This window comes from Mesitornis unicolor, unplaced genomic scaffold, assembly GCF_000695765.1.
Source record: "Mesitornis unicolor isolate BGI_N332 unplaced genomic scaffold, ASM69576v1 scaffold5665, whole genome shotgun sequence".
NCBI classification, from domain to species: Eukaryota; Metazoa; Chordata; class Aves; order Mesitornithiformes; family Mesitornithidae; genus Mesitornis; species Mesitornis unicolor.
The window spans coordinates 1-20,247 of record NW_010184686.1 but is presented as its reverse complement, the minus strand read 5'-3'; the positions used below and the strand labels follow the sequence as shown (position 1 = coordinate 20,247).

The 20,247-nt window shown below is 44.8% G+C and overlaps 1 protein-coding gene across 1 annotated transcript; it reads left to right on the top strand.

Moving 5' to 3' along the window:
• Window positions 1-798: 798 nt before the first annotated feature.
• On the top strand, window positions 799-5,440 carry TNFRSF18 (tumor necrosis factor receptor superfamily, member 18). The gene is made up of 6 exons (XM_010184542.1): window positions 799-973; window positions 2,836-2,970; window positions 3,300-3,387; window positions 3,855-3,943; window positions 4,883-5,023; window positions 5,289-5,440. Exons 1-6 carry the CDS (start codon window positions 799-801, stop codon window positions 5,438-5,440), a joined length of 780 nt encoding a protein of 259 aa, XP_010182844.1.
• The last annotated feature ends 14,807 nt before the right edge of the window (window positions 5,441-20,247 follow it).

Here is a 20,247-nt window from a genome sequence, read left to right as displayed (position 1 = left end):
GTAGTCACTCTGCACACATAAAAGCAACCACAAGCAACAGGCGTAGAAGCAAACCCCAGGGTGCAGTGGAAATAGAGCGGGGGGAGGCAAGCAAGAGGTCTACAGATAAAGAGATGGAAGTTTGCATATGTGTTTGTACAAGGCAAGACATTTTGGAATTGAAAGCCAGCAGCAGGTGAGGATTACAGGGTCAGAGGAGCTGTAAGTGTCTCTGCAGAGCCCATTGCAGCCATGTCTAGTTTTGGTCCCAGGGCTGATCTTGCAGTATTCTTTTTCTTGGCTTTGTGGTATCCGTATGGAGTTACAACGGCTCTGGAAAATAATTCGAGTCTCCTGATCCAGAGTGAAGGAAGTTGAAACCAATGAACAGAATCAGAACATCTGAGCGGATGGATGGACTTACTCTGTGTTGTAATCTGATAGTTAAATCCTTGAAGGTTTTCTAAATTCTACGTCAGAATGAAATAGTCTGAGGGTGCTGAAGTTCACCCACTAATTTAATTTGCATCGATTTGCAATTTGTTTATCAACTTTGAAAACCAAACGACGTGATGCCGCATCTTCCTCTTAAGCTGCGGCTTTCCTAATGGACTCACTGGTGTGGGGTTGCTTAGCCCTGCTCTTTTTGAGGCTTCAGTGACGTAAACCAAAATCTCTTCCCCGCCCCTCAAGAAACAGGAAGAGTGCAGCCTCAAAAAGCACAGTGCCTTCCCACAGTGTCAAGGGAGGCAGTACTTTCGCAGGAAGGTCCTGCCACAAGCCCACTCTAGTGTCCTTTTGGGTTGTATCGCTCGAGTCATGACTGAACAGCCCGGTGAAGTTGGTCACCTCAGGATGCGAGCTTGCTTGCTGCTGGTGCTGTGCCTGTGGCAATGGACACAGCAGACTCTGGCAATGCCATGCCAGGATGGTGAACTGAGAATAATCGGTAAAGACCAAAAGAAATGCTGCCCCAAATGCAGCTCGAAAGCAGGTAAGGGAATGCTGTGTCTGTCCTCTTTCTGTTTGTCAATATTGGTTTATGATGACCAGGGTAATTGAGTGTGGGGAGCAGGGGGGTGTGTGTGTATGTAAATGTACCTTGAGTATATGCAAAACAAAGTGGCAAGGACTTCCTTCCTGCCCTGCAGTTTCATAATGCACCTAGCTTTAAGCTTCAGAGTTGACCCATGTTTCGGATGTTATACTTGTTATTCTGTAGAGGGAAAGTGAAAAGTAAGTTTCTGTGGGTTGGTGTTGCTCACAAGGAAGGAAGGTGTTCACTTAACACTGCTTCTGAGCCCTTGCTCCATTCAAATGTGTTCTCACAGTTTGCCTGTGCCATTCAGAGGCAATACAGGGAGTGATGCTCTCTGTGAGGTTGTCCCTTGCAATCTGTGGTCCTAAAGAGCAGAAAGCCTCCCACTTCAGTCCCTCCATTCCACTGACCCTTGCTTGTCCCAGAAGTAGATGGACAGACGAGGTCTCAGGTGATGATTCCTTTCAACAGCCTGCTCTGCCCTGTATCCTTGGCTGATCTTAGGCTGGTGCTGAGAGGGTGGTGGATTCTCACTTTGTTAGCAATGGGACTTGCTGAGAAGTTACATCTCTCATTGGTGCCTGAGTAGGAGTCAGCCTCCCACCTATTATAGCTTGGATAAATCTGCCTCAGCTGACTGCAAGGACACCGAGTTCCCTGTGGAAGAGTGGGTGGACACACGATTTGAGGCAATGAGCAATAGATAGGTGAAGAGATCCCAGGGTACTTCCCTTCCCACTGAGATAAAGTCATTCAGCCTGAGACAGGAGACTCATTGCTTGGTGGCATCCACTCCAGAATCACCTGCAAGTACTACACAGGAAAAAAACCCATCCCCAAGCTGCTTCTTTGCTGTGACTTCAATAAGTTTTAAGACCAGCAAGAGGAGACCAGTGGGCAGCGGAAGATGTGGGCAGTTGCCTGGTGGCCTTGTACATCCCCTCACCAACGTCAGGACGTAATCTTTGCTTGATCTTTGCTATTCACTGTGGGTTTAAGGCATGCTGTTGAACTAAGCAGTGTTTCCTTCTTTATTTTTTTTTTTAATTTAAGGTTATACAGCTTTCTGCTTGAACAGCCCTTGTCCTCTCACTGGTCTCCAACTGCCTGAAGGACTGCTATACTGATGGGATCAGTGTATATGATCCATCATTTGCTATCATGAGCTCAGGAGCCCCCCTCAGAATTAGAGATGGTGGTTTTGGAGTGCAAGCAAAGTTCACAACAGAGCTCTTCTAGAAATAGAAGGACAGAGGGTAGGAAGGGTGCTGGTTTTATGGCTTGGATTTAGACTCCAACAGAGCTTAGGAAGCAACTGCTGCTGTTAGGAAAGGCATGGAAATGGAGCTCTAGCATCACTGCCCAAGGGTCTTTTGGGCAACCCTCCTCTGACGTGGCTGAGCTGAATGGAGAAGAGCTCTGGCAGTGTCCTGAGGGCTGCCTGGATGCCCAGTTATTGTGTAGTGTTTCTTGGGGGCACTGCTAGTGCCCTCCTTACCCCACAGTGTCTAAATCTGCACCTGCAAACCTGCTGCCTTACGTCTGTCTACCGCGACCTGCGCTGGTATTCCAGGTAAGAGAGAAGGGTTACAGCAGGAAGCCATGCAGCGCTCAGGTAACCATGGTGTGAAAATCTCAGTGGAGTTGAATTTGAGCACTCCAGACTTGATCCAGCACGCACGGGAGTGACGTCTTTCTGCCACTTGTATTTTCCACCACAGCACAGTAAGGAGCTGCTTCACCTGTGTCAGCCTCATGGTTAAGCTGATTTCCGGCCTCGATGACAAAGGCAAGCCTAACTCCTTTCTTCTTGACAGGAGACAACACCACATGTCAAAATACTGAGGACCACGACTGCAGATGTCGTCAGGGGTACAGCTGTGTGGATGATTCATGTCTCTACTGCCAAAAACTGCCTGATTGCCAAGTGGGCGAGGAGCTGGTTAAGCTTGGTAACTAAGGAAACACAGACTACTCTGGAAGGCAGCGTTCAATACAAGTGGCTGGTTGAGCAGCAGTTTCCTTCGCTTCTTATAACCTGCTTTTGGGAAGGCTCGTGATGCAGAGACAAATGGCATTTATACTGTGACCTCTGACTAAATCCCTGCTTCCCTGTTTTATAACTCATCTCTTCCTAAATTTGAGACTTGGGTTTTGATCCAGGGGGGTGATTCATAATGCGTGAGGAGTGTAGAGGGAAAGCATTGTGTTTTAATCTGTTGTATCCCATCTTTCCATATAGGCACTGACCATTACTAATTCGTGTTCTCTATTCCTGCAGGCTATTCGGACTTCATATTCAAGTGTAAACCATGTGAGATAGGAACCTACTCTAATGTCAAGAATGGCTGGTGCCGTAACTGGACTGAGTATGTATTTATTGATCCTTTCCTCCTTTGGAAATACGCCTGATAAAATTCTCAAGTGGGTAATAATTTAATCAGAAAATAGAATTGAATCGAAGACGACATCACCAATGAGATCAAATGATGAGGTTTTTTTTAAATTCAGCAATGTATTTCTCTCTGCTTTGGCTTTATAAGTAGTTGGTCTGAAAGCAGAGCTTAAGGCAAACTGCTGTGTATTCAAGCTGCTCCCAAGTCCAACTGCTGCAAAATTATTCCAGACATGGACATCTCTTGAAGCAAACAGACTAAAAAAACAAGTGCATATAGACGATAGTGATGTGGTGTTATCTTGTTGGGGAACGGCTGTAATTTTACCTACTATAGAAAGCAAAAAAAAAAATGGAGACAAGGAAGAGTGGAGGGAAGGAAAAAAGGGAGCCAAGAGAAAGGCAGGGCCATTCTAAATGTGACTCTTATTCTTCTTTTAGTTGTGAAGGTTCTGGGTTTCTAACCATCAAGCAAGGCAACCGTACACATAATGCAGTATGTGGTTTCCCTGCTAAAGATTTGGAGCAAGGTACCTTCTCATAATGCTTTGTTTCTTTAAGCCTGTAGCTTTTCTCTGCACTTCTTCAGGTGGTGACTTGTCGCGTAGTTGCCACCCAGAGTTTGCTATCATGAAAATATGCTTTGAAAACTACTGTTTTGTTTCTTGCACTGTTAATACTGGTAGAATTGTTGACCTGGACAAAGATTCCCCCATTAAAGCACTGTCAGTAATGAAGGTAGAGAAAAGTCTAATGATTGTCCTTTAATAGAGCATAATTATTTTGCAGATGATCAGTTTCCCATTGAGCTGCACTTGCTGTTTTGCCAGATTTTGTTAGGAAGATGATAACTTAGTCATCCAATTCCTTTACAAGTATTGGTTGAGTCCATAACACCCAGAATTGAAATCTCACATCTTGGCATGGATTAAATTAAAGAGGAATAAGTGGGCACAGGCTTTGCAGGTACTGAGTATCCTGAAGACACCAAACTGCACCGCTCCTGCCTTTCCCCTGCCATGACCTTGGTACCTTTCAGGTCTGGGCCGTTCAGTCAGAGAAATTGTTAGTTCTTAGCTACTTTTAACTTCTGCCAGGCTGAAGCAAGTGTGAAAATTTGGCTTGCTGTAGTGCTACTCAAGGAAACGTTGCAGCCAAATCCCTCCCAAAAAGAGCAAAAACCAAAACAGAGGAAAAAGAACAAGTGACAGCTGCAGGAGAGACACTGAACAGTGAAGAGATGAGGCGTGTGGGGTTTTTCATGCGGATGCTTCTTGCCACAGACAGTGATCTATTGCACTCTTGACTTGGAGCATCTCAGGTTTATTCTTAATACCTGCGCTGTATTTATTTTCCTTTCCACAGAAAAAGCAAAATACTCTCTCAATTTCCTTGGAAGAACTTCCTTTCCTCTTTCAATTCTGTGGGCGCATGATTTCTAACTCCTTATTAAATGAATCTAATTGCAGTTCCAATTACAAATGACTCTGTGTATACCACCATCCTGGCCATCCTCACCGCAGTGGCTGTGTTTGTCCTCATCTTGCTGACCTTCTTCTTGCATTTCTGCATATGGTCACTGAAGAGAGAAAAATACCACATGGCAGACAGTAAGTGCACCTTGGTGTAGCTTTTCAGTGGAGAGCAGCGTGTCCGTTGACCCAGAATCAGAATATAATGAATGAAGTTGAATAAATAGAGTAAACACACATTGACTCCGTGATTTTGGACGGGTTACTTAGTTTCAGGAAGATGCAGTGCATCACCTGCATCTTTGTCCTTTGCTTAGAGAGAGGCTGTATTAGTAATGGGCGCTTAATGGATACGTATGAAGACCTCTTGTATGTGCAGTGCTTCTGCTTATTCTCACTGCAGATCTGGAACATAACTTCCCTAGGCTGCCGGTTGCTCCACAACTGCCCCACCACCGAGAAGAGACCGACAGCTGCCAGTTTCCAGAAGAAGAACACGGGGACAAAACAGCAGAGGAAAAGCCTTGCTATTTCCACCCTCCCAGTCTGCATTGAAAGCAGATAAACTGCAGTGTGCTGTGAGAACGGGGAGCTCAGCTTTTCAAAACAGAAAAGAAGGGGCTGGGTGCGTAAAGCACCATCATATACATAGCAGTAAGGAATAGGTTTGAAGGGAGTTTTGCTTGCTTTCTTCTCAAGTCACTTGGCATTTACAGATGGAAAAACTGCAAGGTCAGGCTGACATTCAGTTCAGCTGCGCTGCCTGATGGTGTTTTATGGGTTGTTGGGCTGTTTGTTTTCATTGATGCTCTTTTCAACTTTCTTTGGGACCAGAGACGCTTCTTGTCGCTATTCCCTTTTGCATCTTCCACACATGTCTGTGTGGTGCTCCCACAGATGGATGCACACATAGAAGGCTGTGTCCTGCCATAAATCCCTTCAATGCTCCAGGAAATACAGTAGTACCTCTAGGACACAGCTTTCATAGACTATCCATATGTCCAGGATGTGTCTTGATGCTCCTCTTAAGGAAATAAGGCGTCTTGCCTAGCTACCATATCTACTACTCTTCTCTAAGCAGACAGTGCTTTTCAGTCAAGTTGCCCTCTTGGTTACACAGCAAAGGACCATTAAATACTCTTCTCACCTGGTTTATAGAGATGGTGGAAAACAGAGACAAGCCCAACATTTGTTCCTGATGCTTTTTTTCCCCCCACCCCAGAATAAAAAGAACCAGGGTGTCCGCTGGTGTGTACCAGCACAGCTGCAAGTTTTTGATCATCAGCTGAGGGATGTTCCCCTTACTGAAAAATTGTACCATGGAGGACTTTTTTTGAATGTTAAATTAATGCTCCTCCGGTTTCATAAAGCTCGAACATGCCTGAAGTTCAAGGAGCAGGGTTTCAGCTGGAGTTGGTTGCTTTCTGTGAATACGACGCTGGTTTCGAATAGGAATTTAGCCCGTGGCTTCAACTAGTTAAAACTCACAGGTCTGTTTGATGTAATTGTTTCTGTGTTATGGGACTGCAAGAAGAGATTCAAAACTCTGGATGCCTTCTGGTTTGGCCTTCTGGTGAAAGCTGCTTGGAGTCGACTCTTTAAATGTACACAGAAGTCTAAACACTGGCTCGTAAAGACACTTCTTCCTGCTCCTCCTGTGTTGGCCATGTTTATCCTTGGCTCTGCATTGACCTTTCTTGGGGTTTTTTTTAATGTTTTCAGCAAGATTTCTGATCGTGACCTTTTGTAAAGGTAAAATAAACTTGAAAATGGAATCAAGTGCCTATGTGATAGAATTAAGCAAACTGGGAAAGGAAGTGTTTTATTCTTTAGGTTGTCCCGGTGCTCTCGAGCACGCTTGGTTTTACATTCCTGATCCGCTTCCCAGAACTCTGGCTATTTCAGTGATGTATCCCCAGTCAAATTATTCAGATTTTTACATTGGCGCGCTGCATTTTTTTTCTCTCTATTTAAACAAGTGGCTTAGCATTTCCTGGCTGCTGTTTGCACCAGCTTTTTTGGCTACCCGCTACCAAAATAGCAGGAAGCTGTGGTTGACAGTTTTTTCCATTCCTGTCAATGGCAGAGAAGCAGCAAAATAAACCAAAATATGTATTTAATGGGACTTTCTCTTTGAGGAATGAGAGATTTGGGTGTCTGGTGGAAGCCTGTGCCTCTGGCCACGTGCGGCAGAGCTTGGTGAGGTGCACACGACTTGCTGGGCTGTGGGTGTCGAGCGGCCGCCGCCGCTGCCGGTTCATAGTGAAACGCGGTGAGCTGAGCCGTATTATTCACTGGAAATTCTCGCAGCGGCCTTTGGGGTTTCTGCGTGCGTCTACCTTGAAGAACGGCTCCACTTCCTGCTGGCTTCATCACCTGACCCCACGGCTGCTTCTTGATGGGAAAAGCAACCAATTTCCTGGCTTCTCAAAGCTCCAGTTCAGAGGGAAAAACCCCAGCGTGTGAATCATGTCAGCCCTGGAGGATTTCAGTGAAAGAGCTGTTCTTTGTAGCAAAGGAAATGAAAGCTGGTGAGCTTGTACCAATACACTGTATGTATTTAAATTTCCATTCAGAGGAACGATAGCGTTGTGTTATCAGTGTGAAATTACTGCGATGTTTGAATCAGACCAGGGCTGAATTTTCAGCTCGAATCCCAGGGTTTGTGGGGTTTTTCAGGTTGTGATTTGAACTTCGGGTTGGTCTCTGTATGTGGACTGCAGGCTTCTCCATCAAATAACTTGCATCCAATGAGATGTCTGTAACAATGTAGGGTGGGTTTTTCTTTTTGCTTTAATCTCTTTTCAAAATGAGAAAATAAAATATCCCTGAAAAATATCCCAACGTTTCTACAGGCTAAGTGATCAAATGTAGAAATACAATGTTTTATCAATGTTATTGTCGTGAGTAAGTAGTTAAAATAGAATATATGGTAATGGCTGCAAGAAAAAAGCCACGAAAGATTCCTTGTCAGTGCTAACAGAAAAGCAAATATGCAGGCTTTAAAAATGCCATCAAATTGTGACTTAAATGGGGTCATAGTAAGTTTTACACTGTGTGTAGGTGAAGCTAAAAAGCATATTTCATGTTTCTGTCCACAGCCACAGACCGAGTCCCACAACTTCCTTTTAGGGCTGAGAAGTTTCAACAGGTATCAGTTCTGGGCTCTTCCGCTGACCCAGCTCTGAAGCCAGACCCAAATTTAACAGCTTTTCTCTGAGCAACACGTATTATTTCCCTGATACCAGATCCAGTGTTACCATTTAGTGTGTTGTGCTTCTAATCTGGATCTGTATTCCTAAATTTTGACTTTGGCCACGTGTGATGGCCAAATTTCAGGGCAGGGATATGGCACCTAGCAGAGGAGAGGAATTATCTCTCTACCTACCTACCTGCCTACCTATTTATCTACCTACCTATTTATCTACCTACCTATCTGGCTACCTACCTATTTATCTACCTATTTGTCTACCTACCTACCTACCTGGCTGGCTACCTACCTACCTACCTATCTGGCTACCTACCTACCTGTCTACCTATCTGTCTGTCTGTCTGTCTGTCTATCTATCTATCTATCTACCTGTCTACCCACCTATCTATCTACCTGTCTACCTACTTATCTATCTATCAATCATCTATCTGTCTATCTATCTATCTATCATCTATCTGCCTACCTACCTATTTATCTATCTACCTATCTGGCTACCTACCTATTTATCTGTCTGCCTATCTGGCTACCTACCTACCTACCTACCTGGCTGGCTATCTGGCTACCTACCTATCTGGCTACCTACCTACCTGTCTACCCACCTATCTATCTACCTGTCTACCTACCTGTCTACCTACTTATCTATCTACTTATCTATCTATCTATCTATCTATCAATCATCTATCTGCCTACCTCCCTACCTACCTACCTATCTGTCTACCTATTTATCTGTCTACCTATCTGGCTACCTACCTACCTACCTACCTGGCTACCTACCTACCTATCTGGCTACCTACCTATCTGTCTATCTGTCTACCTACTTATCTGTCTACCTACTTATCTGTCTACCATCTATCTGTCTATCTATCATCTGTCTATCTATCTACCTACCTATCTGTCTATCTATCTACCTACCTATCTGTCTACCTACTTATCTACCTATTTATCTATCTACCTACCTACCTACCTATCTCTGTTTTCATGCACCTTCTCTAAAAGTTTAATAAAAAAAAACCTCTTCTGGATCTACAATTCTTCAGGATATTCTCCATAACTGTTTAAGAAACTTCACAGTGTTACAGCAAAGTGTTAGACTTAGTTTAAAGCAAAGTTTGATAGTCAGCAGTGGCTCGCTGTTTATAATCAGATAAAGCCCTTCCCACACGGTTTAGGAAACGCAGGGTGGCAGTTAGGAGAAGAAGCCGGTGCCCGTTTCTGTAGTCACACACTCACTCACATACATAAATAATCATCACGGGGGGTTGGGGCCCTTGGGGATTTCTTCTCTTCTGGCTGAAACAAAAGAGTGAAAGAGTAACAGAAAAGTGCCTGAGGTATCGAAACAGCCTCTCTTGTACTGGCAGCTTTGCGCCAACAGAAGGCAACCCAGAATATGCACAGGCAGTGGTTTTTTTATGCTACCATGTCTGCTCGTGTTTCCTGCAAATTATTAGTGTTCTGAAACTGCAGAAGGACTGCCTGTCCTCAGTTTTTGGGTGCCCTATCCCAATGAAAGGGAAATCAAGCAGTTGTGTGATTACGCATCTGTTTTTCCAAATAACTTTTCAATTTATTGCCTGGTTTCAGCCCAACCTGGCAGAGGCGTTCAGTTCTTAAAAGCATCGGGAAAAGAGGCGCATAATTTGTGGTGCTCATGGGCATACCTTTGTGGGATTGGTTTCTTCTTCTAAAATTGTTGAAATATATATGTTCATATGTATATTTATGCAAATGGCATCCTGGGGTGTATCAGGAGGGGGGTGGTTGTAGGGCAGAGAGGTTCTCCTTCCCCTCTACTCTGCCCTGGTGAGACCGCATCTGGAATATTGCGTCCAGTTCTGGGCCCCTCAGTTCAAGAAGGACAGGAACTGCTGGAGAGAGTCCAGCGTAGGGCTACAAAGATGATGGAGGGAGTGGAGCATCTCCCTTCTGAGGAGCGGCTGAGGGAGCTGGGGCTCTTTAGTTTGCAGAAGAGGAGACTGAGGGGAGACCTCATTCATGGTTATCAATATTTAAAGGGTGAGTGTCACGAGGATGGAGCCAGGCTCTTCTCGGTGACAAACAATGATAGGACAAGGGGTAACGGACACAAACTGGAACACAGGAGGTTCCACTTCAATTGGAGAAGAAACTTCTTCTCAGTGAGGGTGACAGAGCCCTGGCCCAGGCTGCCCAGAGAGGTTGTGGAGTCTCCTTCTCTGGAGACATTCAAAACCCGCCTGGACGCCTCACGTTTTTTTAATTCCTCTGTGATTCTGTGATTTATATGTGTATATATATTTATATGTATTTATATATTTTTTTTCAATGTATGCAGCTCTCTGTTTTTCATTTTGATTTGCACATGGCCAGTATAGGCTGCACAAAGGGAAAACTGGGATAGAACAGGGCCCATGGGACCACACAAAGCCTGTTCAGGTCATTTTTGCCGCTCTACCACGGATGCAACATGCGGATAACTGAGAACTTCTGTTTGAGATTAAATGCTTGGTTGTTTTGGTTTGTAGCAATGCTTCCTTTCCAGTGCTACGTACATGCAGAGTGGGGAAAAAAAATTCTTGAGGTGTTCAAAATCCAAATGTAATATTTTGAAACTGTCAAATTGAATAGACCTGATTCAACCTGGAGGTTTTGGGGTCGTTGTTCTTGGAGGGTAGAAGACAGCAAGGGGTATTTGAAGAAGCACTTTTTGGTTTGTGAAAACTTCCAGCATTAATGTTTCTTCTCGATTTGGGCAGGCAAGAAAAGCTATAGAAATGGACTGCTCACCATCAGGATTTGCACTGTGTCTGCATTTCAGAGGAAGGCAGTGGCTCTCTGAACCAGCAGTGACTCGAATGCTGCTTTCTACACACAGATTAAGTTCAGGTAAATGGGTTTTATTTGTAATATTTACACAGTATTTTACAACGGTTCTTTTTTTCTGATGAGAATCAGGCAATAAATACAGTAAGAAGATTGAGAAATCTCTTCTCCTCTGCTCAGCGTCACAAGATCCCCCATTGATTGCAATGGCCCTTTCAGAACAGCAGCCTGGATAGCAGTTCATGTGTAGACCTTTATCCACCTCTTGGTCTGTAAGGAGCTTGGTTTCCACTTTCCAGTCCATTCGTACTCATTCTTGCAGCTTCTTCACTTCCTTCTGGGACTGTACTCAAGATTTCTTCTTCTTGTCCTACCGACGTTGCTGGGATTTCTTAGGGACAATTGGTGGTGGTTGGAGAGCCAGAGGATCAAGGATTTTCTCTGTCTGCGACATATTGTAAGCATGTGAATATCCCAACTCTGCCAAGAATTTACACACTAGATAAACATGTTCATGCTCGATTCTAGAATAGCCACATTGCCTAATAAATACTCAGACCCCAACACCTCTTCTGCTTTTAAAACATCCACTCCTCATTCACCTTTCTCTCCTCTGAGCCCAGGTAGGGTTATCCACTGCATAGGGTGTGCTATATGTGCTGCCCAACAAAAAATGTTTGACTCTGAAAAGTAGAAGCTACATAAGGTCTGATTTTGAAGGACCTGATTGGAACTGACTCCTGTTCACATGGGTATAACTTCCAGAGAACCAGCTCATAAGTTGGCAGTGCAATCATGGGTATTTTAGGAGTTAGGGTGACACGATGCATCTCTCTGGCTTTATAAAATAGAGTCCAGTGGCCTGCTTCCTCCCCTCAGTAGTTCTGTTTATATCTGTATTTAATTTCCATGGAAATCAGTGCAAGTTGAATGCTTGGTCTTTCACTCCTAGAGTGACCCAAATTCAACCACTGCTGCCAGCGTGTTTTTCTTTTATTTTTTAAATACCCACTGATATTTTACTGGCCAAATGGATGAGTCTTATTAGGGGAAAGACAGCTTGAAGACAGCTCCCTATTCAGTGGAAAAGGAGAAGAAATGTTGGGAGGATGATAGGTCTCAGATGAATATATGGCTGGGAAAAATCTCAGGCTTGAAACGAGATATCGCTGCTGTAAAGTTCTGAGAAATACCTTCTGTAGGTAGAAGAGGCATTTTTCATAATCCTCTGCTGTGGAACAGGTGATAAGGATTGGTTCTGTCAGGGTTCCTGCAAGACATGAGCAGGGAACAGCTTGGTGATGGGAAAGTGTGCGAAGTTTGCCGTGACACCCAGTTTATGAGCACATAGCAAGGCAAGTCATGGGACTGTCCTTGAGGGAAGGCAGCTTCACAAGATAACCCATCCTCAGGGCAAGACTTGCTTGTTTGCAAGTCTTGGGCTTGCTCAGTTTCTCATTAGAATCACAAGATGCTCAAGCAGACCCAGTTGCCCAGGGCCGTGTCCACGCAGCTTCTGGGTATCTCCAAGGCTGGAGACTCCTCAGCCTCCTTGAGCAACCTCTTCCAGTGCTCACAATTAAAAAACCACATCCCTGTGTTCAGACAGAACCTCCTGTTGTTCATTGCTCTCTCTCTTTCACAAATACATACCTGTAATTTCAAACTGTAACCTCCCCAGCGTAGCTGATTTCTCCTTTGCCTGGATTCCTGTTAGGGGGAGTTTTCCCTTCAAAGGAAAAAAGAAAAAAAGGTGAGTTTCCTTCAGCTCCTCCCTTTTCTCTTGCTCTTCAGGCATTGTCATCACCCAACACTGCTCACTTGCTCCAGTTCCTTTTAGTTCTTCGCTTACTTGAGCGTTTCCTCTGTTACCTTGTATGTGAACACAGTTCTGTCCTTATCCACAGAGAGGAAGAGCAGATCTTCTGGAAACAGGATCAGCAGCCTTTCCTCAGAGTCCTGTGGAAAAGAAGCATCTTAGAGACAGCAAAAACACTGAATATCTTCCACTCAGTCGAAGGCAGAATATGAAGTTTAATGGCTATGACAACACACCAAAACTTGGAACTGTCTGCAGCACCCGGTTGCTCCTGTGCCAGCCTCAGGTATTTCTTATTCAGGTTAGAAATTAATGGCTTATAAAGCTGAGAGGGTATCACAAAGCAGTGAGGCTTTTTTTTAGAATAGGTCAGGCACACATCTGTAAGGAAATATGTGGAAAATGTTGATGTTGCTGTGTGGCTGGGAAGGGGTGGACTGTCCCTCCCAGCTCTACCCCCTTGGAAACTGAGAGCAACTTTGTGGGCACGTTGTCAGAAGCAGCTTTCAGAAATACACCTGCATTTCCTTTTCTCTCTTGAATCCTGTGCAACTTCAACATAATCAGCCTTTAATTTTCCTTTTTGTTAAGCATCAATTCCACGTGAGCCTGAACTTCCACTGGTTCCAGTCTTCCTAAAGCCACCCACCCGTCAGAGTGGGGAACATTGCACATTACCCCCCTGCAGCCACCAGCCATTTGCACCATGGTCAGGTACTGTATCCTTCCCAGGTGCTGGATGGGTTTTCCTTCCCACTTCAGGATGGTGTTACACAGCAGATGCCTCCTCAGCTCCCTTCTCTTCCACTGTTCGTCGCACGGCACCTTATTTTATTTTGAGACAGAACAAAATGAGATAAAAGTACAAGTATGACGATTTCAGGGTTATAGGATGGTAAAAGAAAGGTTTATATATTTTATATATAGGTCTATATATAGTTTTATATATATATATATTTAGGATATATGCTTGAAAATTGGGAAACCCAAGCTGAGACAACCAGGCAGTGTAATTCTGCCATCTTGTGACCCTTGGGGATGTTGCAGTGTGTCAACCTGCATCAAAAAGTCTTTATTTTCGTGACTTTAACTAAGAGGATTTGTTGTTTCCTTTCACCAGTGTAGCACTTACATCCCAGTAACAGGAACTATCAGTAGTTTTTCTAAAACCTCTCCTGAGCACAGAGTAGCAGTTGCACATCTGCGCAGCAGGTTTACTTGCCATAGCCTAGAACAGCATCCTCAAGTAACACTACTGTTCATTTCCAGCCTGCGCTCTAAAAATCCCTAAAAAACCCTGTCTGCTTTCAAAGCTGCTCCTGTTTCCTGTGTTCATCGCTTTCCCTTTACATCTCTTCTACGATGACTCACCAGAAAAGAGATATTATTGTTGGGACGGACTGAGCTGTAAGCATTTGCCACCTTGATTTGGTGCCTCAGGTGTTGGACCCATAGGTTGAAGTCAGCTGAATTCTGGCAGCAAATGAGCCTGGTTTCTATCATGGACCCTGTGCAAAGAAACGTAAAGCTGCTGAGGAAGGATGGTTGCAATTTGCCTTTGAGCCTAATGGGCGAGTTCACAGAATCCCAGAATATGAGGAGTTGGAAGGGACCTGGAAAGCTCCCCCAGTGCAACCCCTGCCACAGCAGGATCACCAGAGCAGTCACACAGGAACACGGCCAGGGCTTTGGGTGTCTCCACACAAGGAGACTCCACAACCTCTCTGGGCAGCCTGGGCCATGCTCCATAACCCTCACACTCACAAACTTTGGCCTCATCTTCAGCTTGAACCTCCTGTGCTCCAGCTTGGGACCATTGCCCCTTGTCCTGGCATTGGCCATCCCAGAGCAGAGCCTGGCTCCTTCCTCCTGACACTGCCCTTTCCCAATGGATCCCCAGGAATGAGGGCCCCCCTCAGTCTCCTCTGCTCCAAGCTCAAGAGCCCCAGCTCCCTCAGCCGCTCCTCAGCAGGAGATGCTCCACTCCCTGCAGCATCTCTGTGGCCCTGCTGGACTCTTTCAAGCAGTTCCTGTCCTTCTGGAGCTGAGGGCCCAGCACTGGACACAAGATTGCAGCTGTGGTGTGAGCAGGGCAGAGCAGAGGGGCAGGAGAACCTCTCTGCCCTCCAACCACCCCTTCTCATCCAGCCCAGGATGGCGTTGGCCTTCTTGGCTCAAGGGCCAAGAGTTCTGTGTGCTGCCCCTCTGCTCTGTCATTCCTGATCTCTATCGCCACGTTTCACTTGTGATTTGATATCTCATGATGAAACAAGCTCACAGTGGAGAAGAGACATCTCCCTTCTTCAGGAGTCCTCCACATGGCTACATAATCCCTCATTTTCTAGCCACATAGGCCAGTCCTTGAAGGCTCAGACCATGGGGTATCGCTGCTTTGGGCCCCTTCAGGAACTGCAGGTCAGGCTTACCAGAAAGTTCAAATGTGTGGCTGATTGCACTCACAATCTCTCTCAGACGCATCCCAGCGAGAGGAAGGAGACCCTGAGATGGGAGGGAATTGTGTTAGAAATTGGTAACAGCCAGGCTAAAGGATTCCAAATCCTTCAAACCTCTGACTTTACAAAATCTGTGTGGGATGACACAGATGACCTGCACAGGCTTTCTTCCTCCTGGCAGAGCACTGAGGGTAGGGTGCTCTTTTTGCCTTGTACATGCTAGAGCTATGAGCAAAGAGATAATTAAGAAAGCTTGAATATGAGCGTGGATACAACAGGCACACAGAAGGGTTCTTGTGCTTTACCTCATAAACAAACATCTTCTTGGTCCGATCCACTGAAAGAATCAGCAAGTGGAAGGAGGACAGCACGATGTAGCACTCACACATCTCCTGTTGAAACAAGATTCATTACAGCTTTCCTCCAAAATTTTTAAAAAATGGGAACTACAGTTTTCAAAGCTCTTCACCCTCCCTCCCTTTCTGCTGACGCAGCACTTAGTGCCTCTTCACGTGCAGACAGTGCTGATAGCTGTCAGTGCTTGGTGACCTGTTGGTAACTAGAACAGTGTTTAACTGCTGGGCTGTCTTGCGTTAGGTCACAGCTCTATGTCAGTACTTGGTAACTTTATATCATCTTTCCTGAAGCGATCTCTCTAATTGTATCTTTAGTCAAGCGCTGAGATTTGGCAGTGATTCGGACAGGCTGAATGCAATCCGAATGTACCCCTACGTTATCCCTTGCACGTTACCTCCATGCAATAACTTCTCAGAAAAACCAGGGAGGACCAAATGATTTCCCCAAGAGAGTGGATGTTCATCCCTTCCCAGCCGCTGATGGGCTGCGTGGTCAACAGGTTTGCTAGTTCCTCCCGTGTTCTTCCCCACGGCCCTTCTGTCTGCAACAAATATATGTTAATGTGCATTACTCCTTGTAATCTTACCAGGAATATCCTGTAAAGTAAGACATATAATGGTGAAAAATGGAAATGAGAGCCAAACAGCAATGAGTTATAACACCAGCTAAAACAGAGAAGGGGTGGTTTTGCAGCCCAGACAGTGGGAGATTTGGATAAGGACCATATACGTGAATTTGGATAAATCACTTCCCCTTTCTCTGAGCATCTTCTTAAAACACGGTGATAAAACATGGTCCCGGGGGGAAAAACACTAAAGCTGTCTTGTAATGACAAACGTTCTTGGATGGGAATTTGTAGAACAAAAGCTGAAAACCTATACCTGGGCCTCAAAACAGGAAGAACTGTTGGTTACCTGCTTTCAAAGCAAAGGGGAGGTCGGAGCCTCTGGCACTTCACTGTAATGGGATACTGGGTCAGGATGATGCCACGGTGGGTGAGATAAACAGGCCTATGAATTCCTCCTTGGTTCTACACGCAAATCTCTGCTTGCATGACCCTGCTCATACTCACTTCTTCTGTTTCTGCTGGGATTGGAAGGTCCTTAGGATGGAGGGATGCCTCACTCTGGCCCTCTGAGTTGGACCACGTTCTGAAATGGGAAGATATGGAAAGGCACAGGAAAGCACTTACATGTGTTGTATTTTAAACAGAGAGAGAGAGATATTAATGCTCACTGAACAGCAAAGTTTATGGATTTCTGGCTTAAATTTGATGTATTTTAGACTGTGACACCCATGGGGGACATATTGAAGAGAAGCAAGCAGGCTCTAGTTAGAAGATTAAACGAATCTGACAGCGTTACTGTAAATTCTAGCTCAAAAAAGGGAAGAAGAGAAAGTTTGTCCTTTAAGGGAGTCATATTTGTGAAGCAAATACAGCCATTGAGTTTTGGTCTCAAGCACCAAACGCCTTCCTGTTTGAGTGGAGCTGACCGGCTTCTTTTGAAGTGCCCCCAAAATTGCTGCCTACCTGCTCCTGCCTGTCTTCAGCAGCTCCACCTCATCCTGGCCAGGTCCTGCAGCCCCAGCCTGCCTGGCGCTCAGGCTGCAACATCCCATGTTGGTCCCTGGCTCCCCCGTCCACGGATGCTTCCTTCAAACCGATGCTGCAGTCGCAGGGTCGCATGAATGTGCCCGGGCTGCGGTCAATCGGAGTAAGTACAGGAGAGGAAGGAAATGCGCACGTACCCTTCAACTTGCTACTCGTTTAGGTTCCTCCTGGGTTAGAAGCAGCAGCGTTTGAGCTGTAAAAGCATTTCCTGTTGGTTTTAAACCTCTCTCACTTCCTCCCCATCTCCTTGGTCCCCCCAAGTGTTATTTCCTGCTAAGATGATAACCTGATACGATAAGGCTGTGCTGCTGCCTGGCTGTCACCTCAACCAAACGAGAAATGAAAGAGAGCCTTCATATAACAAGGTTAAATGCACAAGGCACAGAGGATCTAATGAGTGAGGGAGCTGGACATACGGCTACAAGTGATGGGGAAAACTAGGGGATTTTCACTGCTAAGCCTTAGGTTTAGTCTTTGCAGCTTCTCTCCCTGCCTTTTTGTATAAGGGTTTTGTATATTAAAAGTTTCTGGATTGCACTGGTCAGATCAGTGGTGTTATTAGAAGTTTTTAATGAGTTTTAAGGTGGTAACAGTTACTCATTCTCTGTAACTTTCATATAATCTCTGGCTCACTGGTTAAAGTATAGATTACAGGATTTACAGGAACAGTTACTGGTTTTCCAGTTGAAGTCCATACCTGTTTGTCTATACAAGATGGAAATGAGCTGGACATACACAGCACAAACAACTTCAGCTTTTCTCTTCTTTTAGTGTCTTCCGAACTTGTGATACCCTCTTGGTTCAGAGGGGTTTTTCCATGATGTCTGAAGAGCTGCATGCGTGGCAGCGTTAGGACAGTTTATTTATAATTCCTTCTGGACATGGCAGCCTTTTTTCCAGAGCAACCAAGCTTTTTGGAAGAGCTCTGCAGCGCTTTGGCTCGGTACTGTGTGTTTGTGGCAGCACATACCGGCTGGTACCCAGGCCACTTCTGAACTTGGAGGGTGATTTCTGGCCGAGGTCTGCAGCATCCTCATTATAGAGAAGGACAAATTGGCTGAGAGTCTGTAAAGGCAAAACGCTGCGGCCTTTGAGGCACTTGTTGAAAACCTCGAGAACCAAATCTGGAAGAGAAGATGCAGTTATGAGATGGTCTAAACACTCTGATGATAAAACACACCCAAGCTGACATGAGTATGCACAAAGCAGCTGTGTGTGTGGAAAGGATGAGGGGTGGGAAGGGGAAGTGGTTTCCAACCTGTGGCCTCTGTGAACAATTACTATTGCTATTACAATCTTTTAACACACGAACACACTTTTCTTGCATTCACTTCAGCTCCAATGGACATTTTAGGAAATTTGTAGGCTGAATATTGTAAAACTTCCTATAGTGCAATGCAGGATATAAATACACCCCAAAATAGACAGACACATGCACAGGAAGGTAACTGTGTCTATGTCAGTAAGCATAAGTAGGCTGTTGATAGCTTTCATGCAGACATAGACTCTCCCTTTGCTACATCTTACAGATACAGCGAGTGATATCACAGCAAAGCAGGGGTGAAAGAGAATTTTCAGTGCCTTCTGAATTGTTTACGAAGTCAGCAGTGAGATATCTTTATTCAAAGGTTGGTTTGGACCTACAGCTCATATAAACAGGAGTTTTTCCTCTGGCAAGCAATGGTGACACAATTACCTGCTGCTGGCCACCCTGTGATGTGCTCGCTTACCGAGGCTCTCGTAGACCACAGCTGGGATGACGTCTCTCAAGGCTTTGCAGTTGGTGTGCAGTGCTGGGTTTGCATTCATCTCCAGAAGCCAGACCTAGGAGAGATGAATTCTGGTCAGGAAACCAGGATGAATTAAGCAAAATCCCTTTCTGCATACATTTACTTACTGGAGAACAACACTACACATTACTCTGTGGCTCCAGCTGACGCTCTTTGGATTAACTCCTGCTTTATAGGTGTGTAGAGACACTGTGTCTCCATAACAGTTTCTAGTTGAGTTTTTTAGACACCATGAAATAAATTTATAGGAAATGCAGGAATCATTTTGATCTGAGCAAAACAAACACGGTACTGAGTTTTCAGTGCACAAGTGCCCTTGATTTCCTGGGTAAGCTTTAGTTTCAGACAGGAGGGGTGTAAGATACTAATTTCACATCTTTACTCGTCTCCGTTTCGCTTTGCGGTGCCAAGGTGTGAAGCTACAAGCCACAGAATGTGCTGGTCCAGTTAGAGCTCTGTGTGAAACCAAACACTTGACTTGCCTGTAACTCTGTTTACTATTTCTGTTTCCTATACTGAAACTCATCTGTTCACTTTCTGCCTCTGCCATATGGAGCTCGCATCGTCTATAGTAGGAACTGTTTGGCATTGTGTAAGGAAGGATATTGAATTATCTAACACCCCCAGGAGACTTTTACTGCTTTTAATTGATGATAAAAATAATTTAAATAATCTTTCTTTTTTTTTTTAAATTCTGAAACAGCAATGAGTTTGCTTCAGGAACCTGTGAAATGAAGTGTGGCGTATTTTGGTGACACGAGAGCCTTCGCTTTGGCACTTTATTAATAAAATACAACAATAATTTTCACTCCTTTGAAATACTTTATTAAACAAATGACAAGACTGCTGAGTGAGGGCAGTGCAATGTCTTTTTAAAGTGTTTTTCCGGAGTAGAACTGGAAGAGCTGCTCAAATCAAGCCTGCTTTGCCGATGCCAACAGAGGGCACCTCGGTTACATACATTTTTCTTGGCAAACTCCTGCTTGTTCTGAGTAAGGGTTCCTTTTCTTATTGCAAGTTCATAAGATTTTGTGCTGATGGACAAACTCAGTGAGCCTTCGTAGTCGTCTTGATTAGGTTTCGGTTTCTTTTCCTTTGAAATAAGTAAAGCTGCCAAATAGGAGGAAGAAAGTTCTCTTGATTTCTATGCTGCTGTTCATCTACATTCCCTTTACTGTGCTGTCTGAACGTCTCACAGCTTTTAAGTGTTCATAACCTCTCAAAAGCCAAGGCAAGCTAATTAATGTCCTTGGTTCTATTTCAGGAAGGGCAGAGAGAATAAGGCCCAATTTCACTGTATCTGTGTGAATATAGTATA